At 38.0% G+C, this 12,632-nt stretch overlaps 1 protein-coding gene across 1 annotated transcript in view; it reads left to right on the top strand.

Moving 5' to 3' along the window:
• The window catches only part of LOC129397826 (serum amyloid P-component-like), a 73,958-nt gene extending 61,601 nt beyond the window's left edge, over positions 1-12,357 (top strand). The window contains exon 4 of the mRNA XM_055112801.1: positions 11,589-12,357. Coding sequence (XP_054968776.1) covers positions 11,589-11,923 — 335 coding nt within the window. The 3' untranslated portion in view covers positions 11,924-12,357. The remainder of the gene's footprint in view (positions 1-11,588) is intronic.
• The last annotated feature ends 275 nt before the right edge of the window (positions 12,358-12,632 follow it).

The following is a 12,632-nucleotide window of genomic DNA, read 5'->3' as shown; positions in this document are numbered from 1 at the left end:
CCACTGCCTTCATCCTTGTACCATATGCTGTGGCCCAGTCCATGTTATCTTGCATTGTTGTCTGTTTTCTCCCATGTGTCAGTCTTATTTCCCAAATTAGATTGTAAACAGTTTGAAAGAATGTGCCAGGGCTGTTAAATCTTCTCAGTCCTTCACACAATTCACTCAGAGAATCCTTCAATATGTACTAGGTGACTGAAGAGTATGAAGAACCTAGAATTATTATTGCATTATAATTGGAGCTCAATTTGCCAAGGAGAGAGCATTAGCTACCCATGAAAATTGTGGGACTCAAACAATAAGGGATGCTTTTGTGTAGCATCCTGGCGTAAATCTCAGTGTTTTTCTCCTAATCCTTCTTCACATTTTCCCACATGGAATCAGATGATAATGACAAACTAGAGCAATCATGGGAAAAGACAAAAAATGTTGCATGGGAAAGAGAAGGGTCAGCTTTGACTTAGTGGCCAGTGATGTTAGAGCTTAGGAGGGATGAGTTTCTGAGTTGTCAATAGGTGTCAGGTCTTTATTAGTTGACCTTGCCATCTCCTTATCTCTGCTAGTTGGTGAATGTGTCCACCATCCACGTTGAGAGTTTAGAGTAAGGAATAGTGTTAACAAAGTATCCCTATGCACCAACATTACCACCATTCCTGGATCCTTTCTTTTTCTTATTATTGTGTAAATTTAAAGTTCATTAATTCTTGAATCAATCCCCAGCTCTACCACCTAACTATGAAGACTTGAGCAACTTGTTAGCCTCACCAACCCTCATTCTCATCTGTAAATAGGGTAACAAAAGTACTAACCTCAAAGTAATATTGTGAGGATTAAATTATGTAATTCATTCAAAGCCCTTAGCACAAGGTAGCTGTTCAACAGTTGATATTTCTTAAAATTATCCTTGATATTGCTCTGTAATAGGAAGAAGGTATTCAAGAATTTTTTTAAAATCAACAAAAACAAAGAGAACAAAACAGTATGAGACAATAAAAGATGAGAGCACGAGAAAGAGAGAGAGAGATTGATGTGTAGATGATCCTCTTGGGAAAATAAGAGCACTGCAATAGACTGATAAAATAGCACGGCAAATGTTTTAGTTATGAAGATTATATGCCAAATAAAAAAGAAAAGAGGGACTAGAAAATTCTAAAGATGTGATAAGATACAAAGAAGGTGTTACAGAATTTACTGGTACTTATAAAAAGGTGTGTGTCTTTTATTTAAATCTGAATGAACCTATGAGAGAAAAGAATTTAAAATATTCAATTTATTTCCTGAAAATTGATGTTTCATGTAAATAACTACTAAAGAAAACAAACAAATAAACAAAACCCTATGGCTTCTTCCCCAGACACCTTGAAACACAAGCAAATTGTAAGATGCCAGGCATGGATAAAGTGACCTCTTTAAACATCTGTGATTATAATAGCTATTTGAAGAATCCAAAGGAATAAAAATCCTTGTTCATAAGATGAATGTGAGAAAGACTCTGTAAGGCTGTGCTTTTAGAACTTGAGTCCAGTTGGCATATATGTGATGTTTTCCACCCAGAATTCTAGATCCTAGCCTAGGATGGGTACAGGAACAAGTAGGACTGGAACCTGCTTGAGCTAAGAAGGACACGAAGGTATCCCCATCACCTCTCAAATCTGGTCTGACAGTGTCTATAAAAAATAAACAAACAATAAAGCAAAAAACCTAGTTCCTCTTCAGAGATCTAGACTCTTACAATTACTTACTTCTCCGAATAGATTGTAGCTTAGAGAAAGAATGGCATGTGACATTTCATGGATCTCCCAGGCTCTGAAAGCTATGTCTATAGGAGGAGAAAAAGAAGTTCCTATAAGCTCAGAGATCAGGAGGAAAATCTCAGAGGAAAAGCCATGTTGTCTACACCTCCTCTCCTGGGTCTCTTTTTCTCAATACTTTCTGAGTATCTCAAGGGAAGCAATAGAATTAGACTCCAGACAGATACCAAGGAGACTTATTAAAAATGGGAATTTTTAATTTTCCCAGTAGTTGGTACTTTGAGATTTCTGGAGCAATTCTCTTAGATGGTTTATCTTCCCCTATTTTTGACTACATCGAGGGAGATTTTATATATATATGGTGCAAGAATTTTTGTCTTTAAAAAATGATGGACTCCTGCTCGACAGAGCATTGGAAGTTCTGGCCAGGGCGATCAGGCAAAAGCAAGAAATAAAGGTATTCAAACAGGAAAAGAGGAAGTCAAACTGCCTCTGTTTGCAGATGACATGATCCTATATCTAGAAAACCCTTTATCTCAGCCCAAAAGCTACTTAAGCTGATAAGCAACTTCAACAAAGTCTCAGGATACAAAATCAATGTGCAAAAATCACAAGCATTCCTATACACCAAAAATAGACAAGCATAAAGCCAAATAATGAATGAATTCCCATTCACAATTACTAGAAAGAGAATAAAATACCTAGGAATACAGCTAACAAGGGAAGTGAAGGACCTCTTCAAGGAGAACTACAAACCACTGTTCAGTGAAATCAGAGAGGACACAAACAAATGGAAAAACATTCCATGCTCCTGAATAGGAAGAATAAATATCGTAAAAATGGCCATACTGCCTAAAGTAATTTATAGATTCAATACTATCCCCATTAAACTACCATTGACGTTCTTCACAGAACTAGAAAAAAAACTGCTTTAAAATTCATATGGAGGCTGGGAGCAGTGGCTCACACCTGTAATCCCAGCACTTTGGGAGGCCAAGGCGGGTGCATCACGAGGTCAGGAGATCGAGACTATCCTAGCTAACATGGTGAAACCCTGTCTCTACTAAAAATACAAAAAAAAAAAAATTAGCCAGGCATGGTGGTGGGCACCTGTAGTCTCAGCTACTTGGGAGGCTGAGGCAGAAGAATGGCATGAACCTGGGAGGCAGAGCTTGCAGTGAGATCACACCACTTCACTCCAGCCTGGGAAACAGAGTGAGACTCCATCTCAAACAAACAAACAAAAATTCATATGGAACCAAAAAAAGAGCTTGTATAGCCAAGACAATCCTAAGCAAAAGAACAAAGCTGGAGGCATCACACTACCTGGCTTCAAACTATACTGCAAGGCTACAGTAACAAAAACAGCATAGTACTGGTACAAAAATAGACACATAGACCAATGGAACACAATAGAGATTTCATAAATAAGACTGAACATCTACAACCATCTGATCTTTGACAAACCTGACAAAAACCAGCAATGGGGAAAGGGTTCCCTATTTAATAAATGATGCTGGGAAAACTGGCTAGCCATATGCAGAAAATTGAAACTAGACGTCTTCCTTACACCTTACACAAAAATTAACTCAAGGTGGATTAAAGACTTAAATGTAAAACCCAAAATTATAAAAACCCTAGAAGAAAAGTTAGGTGATACCATTCAAGACATAGGCACAGGCAAAGATTTTATGACAAAAACGCCAAAAGCAATTGCAACAAAAGCAAAAATTGACAAATGGGACTAATTAAAGAGCTTCTGCACAGCAAAAGAAACTGTCATCAGAGTGAACAGACAACCTACAGAATGGGAGAGAAATTTTGAAATCTATCCATATGACCAAGGTCTAATATCCAGAATCTACAGGGAACTTAAACAAATTTACAAGAAAAAAAAGAAAAACAAACAACCCCGTTAAAAAGGGGACAAAGGATATGAACAGACACTTCTCAAAAGAAGACATTTATGCAGCCAGCAAACATACGAAAAAAAGCTCAACATCACTGATCACTAGAGAAATGAAAATCAAAACCACAATGACCTACCGTCTCATGCCAGTCAGAATGGTGATTATTAAAAAGTCAAGAAACAACAGAAGCTGGTGAGGTTGTGGAGAATTAGAAACACTTTTACACTGATGGTGGGAATGTGAATTAGTTCAACCATTATGGAAAACAGTGTGGTGATTCCTCAAAGTCCTAGAACCAGAAATACCATTTGACCCAGCAATCCCATTACTGGGTATATACACAAAGGAATATACTTCATACTGAAGGAATATAAGTCAAATGAAAGGGATGTTCATTGCAGGTATGTTCATTGCAGCACTATTCACAATAGTAAAGATATGAAATCAGCCCAAATGCCCATTAATGATAGACTGGATAAAGAAAATGTGGTACATACACACCATGGAATACTAGGCAGCTATAAAAAGGAATAAGATCATGTCCTTTGCAGGGACATGGATGGAGCTGGAAGCCATTATGTTCAGCAAAGTAACACAGGAACAGAAAACCAAACACTCCATGTTCTCACTTATAAGTGGGAGCTGAACCATGGGAACACATGCACACAGGGAGGGGAACATCACACACTAGGGCCTGTTGGGGGATGGGGGGAGGAAGAGCATCAGGATAAATAGCTAATGCATGTGGGTTTAATACCTAGGTGATGGGTTGATAGGTGCTGCAAACCACCATGGCACACATTTACCTATATAACAAACCTGGACATCCTGCACATATATCCTGGAAATTAAAATTTAATTAAATTAAAATTTTTAAAAGACTGTGGATTAGCCTCTGTAGTGTTTCCAAGGCAGAGGGCACTATGTGAGTAGGTAACGTTTGGTATTTTCCAAAGACATCAATTTGTTAACTAATTCCATTTCAGCAGTATAGATTTTCTGAGAAAATCATAGCCTGAGTATCGGCAGTTAGACTCTTTCTGGGAGACTTTTCATTGGGCATGTCAAGTTCCTGGCATCCAGGGTTCCCTATATTTGCACAATGCCAACTCCTCTTGCCTGATGCAAATTCCTGTCTCCTGCATGTCACTCAAAGTTCTTCTGAGACAGTTGCAAGTGATGTTTTGATTTTTTCATTTGACTTCTGTTTATTTTTCTCTTTACTACATGGAAGTTATGGAATGGAGTGAAGACTTGTAATTGCTTTTTATTCCATAAAACCATTCCATCAGCTTAGAATTGTGCATTTTTGATTTAGTGCACGTACACACCAGGGTCGTAATCAAGTAGTCATATCAACTGTGGCACCTGCTTCCATCCAGTACAGTTAAATGTCCTTAAACCTCCACAGCATTTCAATAAAAATCAGAATAATGAATTCTTGAGTTGTCCCCAAATCCTGTTCTACTTCATGTTTTCAATCCCATAACCCCTTAACTCAGTCTTTCCTCAAGTTTATAGTGACCTTGATATCTTGCATAACCCTTAGGACCTTAGAAGTTATCTGAAGCATATTCATAAATCCCTTAATCTTCAGTTATCTCCATGATCTCTGCCTTTCACCTGTCCTATGTTTGTTTCAGCTCTTCTGACAGAAGCAATGTCATCACTAATTCTTCCTCCCCCAACATTGTTTTTACATGTGTATTTTTTTAATTTCAAACTTATGAAAAAGTTGCAAGTATAATACAAGTAACTCCTACATACCCTGTTCCTAGATACACCAATTGTTTACTTTTTGCCTCATTTGCTTCATTATTTCTATCTCTAAATTATATGGAGTAAATTGGAGTCATCATGCCCCTTTACTCTTAAATACGTTAGTCAATGTTTCCTAGGAAAAAGGAAATTCTCTTATATAAGGTGATCAAATTACAAAGACACTAAATCAAGAACCACTGTCATTCCTAAACACTTAGTGTCATAAAACATAAATTAAGACATAAAGTTCAGTTTTCCACATCACAATTCCAATACATCCCCTTCTGATTTCTGCGTACCCTTTATTGCTTTCCCCCAAGGCCTTGAGGGAAACAATGACTTATTCCAGAAAAGAAAGAGTAGAACAGTTAGAGTCCCTTCACCTCACCTTTTCCTACCTCTTATTACCTCTCCTTCTCCCACCTGATCAAGAACATTGTTTCTGAGAAGGGTAGTCTCCTCAGAGTGACTGATCACCCAACAGGAGTGTTCATTTAGAAACTGTGAAAACGCTCATCCTCATTTTTTTCCATGACCTAAATAGTTTCTCTTACTTTCTCCTTGACCATGGCTCATGTATCTTCCCAGGCAAGATCGAGTGCTATTTTTTCTCTTCAAATTTTCCTTTTTTATTTTTCTCAAACTTAAAGACAACTTGAAAGTACAGTAACTCCGTTTTTAAACATTAGAGAGTAAGTCGCTGACACAAAGGTCATCACTCTCAAATATTTTAGTATTTCCAACAAACAAGGACATTCTCCTTTGTAACCACAAAGCAATCATCCAATCAGAAAATTAACATTTATTAATTATTACTATGTAATCCTCAGATTCCCAGTCAATGTTTTTCCAGGTGTGTCAAACACTTTCTTTATAACAAAAATGTCAAGCTCAAAAATCAAAGTTTTCATTTATTGTTATTAACTTCCTTAAAACTGGAAAAGTTCCTCAGTGTTTCTCTACCTTCCATTACCTGGACACTTCCAAAGATTATAGGCTGGTTATTGTGTTGAATATTCCTAAATTTTTATTGTTCAGATATTTTCTTATGGCTAGATTTATGTTATGAGTTGTTGGCATGACAGAAGGAATGCTGTGTTTTTTTCATTGCATGCTATCAAGAGGCATGTGATTCTGAATTATCCTATTTCTAATGATGTTTGCTTAATAGCTTGATTAAGGTTATATAAATCAAGATTCTCTCTTCTGAAGTCACTCTTTTTCTCTTTTAAATTAGTAAATATTTTTCAGGGAGGTAGTTTGAAACTAAATATCTTGTTCTTTAACTTTTAAATAATTTTTTATCTAAATCATTTTGGATTCATGGCTATTTTATTTAATGATTTATAATTACATTAATTACTTATATTAGTGTTCAATTATTGCCTGTGTGGTCAGTGGGATCTCCTTTAAGCTAGCTTTGCTGTCCGTTCGACTGGTCTCCATTATCATTAATCATAAAGAAGGTGCAAATCAAAACCAAAATCAGCTGTCACCTCACATCTGTTAGAATGACTATTTAAATAAAAAAGATAACAGGTATTACCAAGGATGTGAGAAAGTTAAAACCCTTGTATGCTGTTGGTGGAAATGTAAAATGGTGAAGTTGTTCTGAAAAATATAGGTTTGTTAAATGGAAGATTTTCAGAAAATTAAAATGGAACTACCACATGATCCAGCAATCCCACTTCTGGGTATATATCCAAAGAATCTAGATCAGCATCTCGAAGAGATATCTGCACTCAATGTTCATTGCAGCATTATTCACAATAATCAAGACATGGAAACAATTTAAAACCTGTAGGACATTATGCTAAATAAAGTAAGGCTGTCATGATCTCACCTACATGAGGAATCTAAAATAGTTAAAGTCATAGAAACAGAGGAAAATTGTTGTTGCCAGTGACTGGGGAGAGAGAGAAATGGAGAGATGCTGTTTCACAGGTACGTGGTTCCAGTTATACGATATGAGCAAATTCTAGAGATCTGCTGTATATCGTTGTGCCTATAGCTAACAATACCATACTGTGCACTTAAAAATTTGTCAGAAGAGTAGATATTATGTTAAGTGTTCTCATCAAAATTATAAAAAAAATCTTTAATCCATGGGAATGCGTGTTGTAAAGGTCTTGACTCAGAGGGAGTATTTTCCTTTCTTTTCCCTTAATTATCTTGTCACTTAAAAAAATCTATATATGGCAATCATTAAAAAGTCAGGAAACAACAGGTGCTGGAGAGGATGTGGAGAAATAGGAACACTTTTACACTGTTGGTGGGACTGTAAACTAGTTCAACCATTGTGGAAGTCAGTGTGGCCATTCCTCAGGGATCTAGAACTAGAAATACCATTTGACCCAGCCATCCCATTACTGGGTATATACCCAAATGACTATAAATCATGCTGCTATAAAGACACATGCACACGTATGTTTATTGCGGCATTATTCACAATAGCAAAGACTTGGAACCAACCCAAATGTCCAACAATGATAGACTGGATTAAGAAAATGTGGCACATATACACCATGGAATACTATGCAGCCATAAAAAATGATGAGTTCATATCCTTTGTAGGGACATGGATGAAATTGGAAACCATCATTCTCAGTAAACTATCGCAAGAACAAAAAACCAAACACCGCATATTCTCACTCATCGGTGGGAATTGAACAATGAGATCACATGGACACAGGAAGGGGAATATCATACTCTGGGGACTGTGGTGGGGAGCGGGGAGGGGGGAGGGATAGCTTTGGGAGATATACCTAATGCTAGATGACGAGTTAGTGGGTGCAGCGCACCAGCATGGCACATGTATACATATGTAACTAACCTGCACATTGTGCACATGTACCCTAAAACTTAAAGTATAATAAAAAATAAAAAAATAAAAAAAAATAAAAAAATAAAAATAAAAAAAAAAATCTATACAGATTTGTATTACTGCTTATTTAATTCAACAAAATATTTACTAAGTCCCTACTAAGTATAAAACAAAGGGCTAGCTGGTGGATGGAATGAAGAGAAGGACAAACTACTTTAAGTATCTTCCCATCTCTAAGGGTGTTTAGATGGCACCCTGTTACATATATAAACACCTATAATATGAAGCAGAATATTGTAATTACCAGAGAAATTTCATAATAACAACAATGATGTTGAAGCACTTCCTATGCTTCAAAGCACTGCGCTAAGTACTTAGTGTGCATTACTAGCCACTCAAACCCCATGAATGTGGGGGTATTCCTGTTTCACACATGAGGAACTATAGGTTCAAAATGTTTGAATACTTCCCTAAGTGTCCACATTTATAAAATGAGAAAGCTAGATTTGAAATCCAGGTTTGTCTAATTCCAAAACCTTTGCACTTCAGCACTATGATATTCAGAAGATGAAAACATCCTAATTTATTCAATCAGGAGAGACTTCATGGGGATGGCATATGAAATAGAATTTTAAGAAGCATTGGAGTTTCAGAAGCAGAGAGATATGTCTGAAAGCTACTTCAGTTATAAAGAAGAGAATGGATCAAAGTATTTAAAAGGAGAGACCCAGGGCATATAATAGGATTATAAGTAGATGAGTTTGACCACAGAACAGGACTTGTGGAGGAAGCAAGGTCAGACCAATAGATTGGGAAAGAATTGTGAATCACTTCAGATCCCAGGATAATGATTCTGCATTTCATTCAAGACACAAGTGGTAGCTTAAGCAAACTCCAACTGTAAACCTCACTCAGACTTTCAGGGAAATGACAAAATGGGGAACTGCTTTGAGAAAGTGACAAGGTGTGACCCACTCTGAAGATTAGAACAGGAGAGAAAAAGGTTATGGATGGGAGTTACTAAATCAGGAAAATCCATCCAAGAATGTTGGGAGGAAAGATGAAGCAGAGTGGATGAAGTGCTGGCAAAAAAAAAAAAAAAAGGAAAAGAAAAAGAGGAGTGTTCAGGAGTAGAGTAATCACAATAAGGTGTAGAGCTGATTAATATAATTTAAAATGTAGAATAAATGGAATAATAAATATCTGGGGTTAAGAAATTTCAGTTTGATGTTTGGGGAAAAAAAGCAAGGTTGAGTTATTATGACTCCATTCATGACCATTTAACCGCAAGAGACATGGCGGTCACTGTTAAAGCCCAGCAAGAAAGTCAAGAAAATAAAATCTACATAATGCATGGCACACAATAGACATTCACAGAAAGTGTGTTTAATGAATGCATGCATGCATGTGTGCATGTTAAGAGAGTATCAAGGATTATAAATCATTCTACTACAAAGAGACATACACACGTTATGTTTATTACAGCACTATTCACAATAGCAAAGACTTGGAACCAACCCAAATGCCCATCAATTATAGACTGGATAAAGAAAGTGTAGCACATATAAGCCATGGAATGCTATGCTGCCATAGAAAAGGATGAGTTCATGTCCTTTGCAGGGACACAGATGAAGCTGGAAACCATCATTATTAGCAAACTAACACAAGAACAGAAAATCAAACACCACATGTTCTCACTCATAAATGGGAGTTGAACAATGAGAACACATGGACACAGGGAGGGGAACATCACACGCTGGGGCTTGTCAGGGGATGGGGGGCTGGGGGAGGGACAGCATTAGGAGACATACCTAATGTAGATGACGGGTTGATGGGTGCAGCAAACCACCATGACACATATATAACTATGTAACAAAACTTCACGTTCTGCATATGTACCCCAGAACTTAAAGTATAATAAAAATAAATAAATAAATAGATAAGAAGATATAGAGGACAGGTTTTCATATTACCTAATGCAATGAAGCTAGAAGTAATAATAAGTATGGTGGGTGGCAAAAATCAATCTCAAAAAAAAATCTTAAGCACCGGGAGCAACATATTGAATTTAATAAAATGTTATTTCACTGAAAAAAAAAGAGAGAGTATCACCATATATGGTTTTTAAACTTCCCCTTAAATGGCTGGGGTCAGAAGATAACAAAACTGTCAGTCAACCGCTGACCTCTCAGAGAACGGTTACTAAGTATCTGGGAAGGCAAGTCATAATGTGAAAAGGGAAAGGGAGAGAGGCAGGTGAGAGATGGTCAGAACAATTCCTCAGAAACTGGAAGGGATATCCTCCAATTTTTTGAATCTCCTTAACAAAATGCTGGCATATTATACTAAATTAATGGGGGGAGGGGGTAGATTTTCAATGTTTATATCAGAAAGCAGAATCCCAGAATGTTCTACAAACAGACGACTACTTCACAGAACAAAAAAAAGAAAGAAGAGGCCTTGTTTCCACAGCCCGTTAGAGGCCCAAGCTCAGGGAGACCCTCCACGTGGCTCAGGATCTCATGGAAGAACACAGGGTCCTCAGACAGAGTGAAGAGTAGCATGATGCCCTCTTGACATGGCCAGCCCAGCCCCTCATCTCATCCATAACACTGCAGCTCTGTAACCACTGTCTTTCTAGCAGCAAAATCTGGGTCACAGGACTCGGAGCTCTAGCAGTCACTTGTGTCTAATAAATAACTCCCGTTGATTTTCCAGCCCAGGGTCTCACCCTTCCTTCCCCAGAAGCAGCTCTGTAACCACTGTCTTTCTAGCAGCAAAATCTGGGTCACAGGACTCGGAGCTCTAGCAGTCACTTGTGTCTAATAAATAACTCCCGTTGATTTTCCAGCCCAGGGTCTCACCCTTCCTTCCCCAGCAGCAGCTCTGATTGCTGATACCCAGGGGGCAGGGCTGGAAAATTACTCACACATTATTGGTGCTCTTCCTCCCCCATCCTCACCCAAGGTGCATATAAACCCTGAATAGCCTGCGGCCTAAGAATGTGAATCTCTACATAATAACTAAGTTAGAAGCTGGGTGGGCACAACCATTGTGCTATCTGATACCCTCATCCCGGTCACTGCTGCTGCTGTAAGAGCCCAAGCTAAGAACATGGACAAGCTACTGTTTGGGTTTCTGTCCTCACTAGCCTCGTGGAAGCCATTGCTCAGACAAGTAGGGAGGTCAAAGGTATATGACTATGTGGAGTAGGGTAGGTGGGGGTGTCAGGGATAGATGGTAGGAAGAAAAGACAAGAGGTTACCGAATGTAAAATTGAATTTGTGATTTTTTTCCTGTTCACATTTCAGATGAAGATTATATCTTTTTTTTCTCTCACAGACATGATTGGGAAGGTGTTTATTTTTCCTAAAGAATCTAATAGTGCTCACGTGAGCTTGATCACACAGCTGGAGAAACCTCTACAGAACTTCATTGCGTGTCTTCATGCTTATACCGACCTCTCCCATGGCTATCACCTCTTCTCCTACAGCATCCAGACCAAGAGCAATGAGATGGTCATTTTTAAGTCTCAAATTGGAGAAAACAATCTTATCATTGGGGGTGACAAGGTTTTCTTCAAGGTCTGTGAGAATTTCCCCACCCTGGTGCACATCTATGCCAGCTGGGAGTCCTCCTCAGGCATTGCTGAGTTCTGGGTCAGTGAGAAGCCTTAGGTGAGGATGGGGCTAAGGCAGGGTTTCTCTGTGGGAGCTTACCCCAAGATTGCCCTGGGTAGCAGCAGGGTTCCTATGGAGGCAAGTTTGATAAGAGCCAGTCCATTGTGGGAGAGATTGGAGATGTGTACATGTGGGACTCTGTGCTGTCCCCAGAAAAAATCTGGTTTGTGTATCAAGGTATCTACATCAAACCCAATATTCTGGACTGGCGGGCATTGAACTATACAATGCAAGGTTATGTGGTCACCCAGCCCCATAAATAGAGTTGAAGTTCTGCTTCAACAGGACAAAGTTACTGGCAAGGAAATCCCCAACATGAAAGACCAGCTCTGAAGAAAATTCTACTTCATGCCTTATGTCTATTTCTCTGTTTTCTCTGAATTTCCTATCTATTGAACTGCTTGATTTACAATAAAAGTACAATGCCTTCTAGCATTTGTTCAGTATTTTTTCATGGCCGAAAACATCTCTCATTTGGAAGTCACGTTTTTAAGTGTTGCCATTATTCAAAAACTGGGGCACAACCAGGATACAATGAAAAAAAAAACTTGGAATAAGAAGGAAAAAGTAAAAGGTTTAACACTTGATTAGTATTAGAAACTTTTAGACTTTTCATTTAATGAAGTTTATTCTTATTTTACTCACAACTGACAATTAATTAATCACAATTGTTTATGTGGAATTCAATTGAAGGATGCCAGATTGG

This window comes from Pan paniscus, chromosome 1 (genome assembly GCF_029289425.2).
Source record: "Pan paniscus chromosome 1, NHGRI_mPanPan1-v2.0_pri, whole genome shotgun sequence".
Taxonomy (NCBI): domain Eukaryota; kingdom Metazoa; phylum Chordata; class Mammalia; order Primates; family Hominidae; genus Pan; species Pan paniscus.
This window is presented reverse-complemented; position numbering and strand designations above follow the sequence as displayed.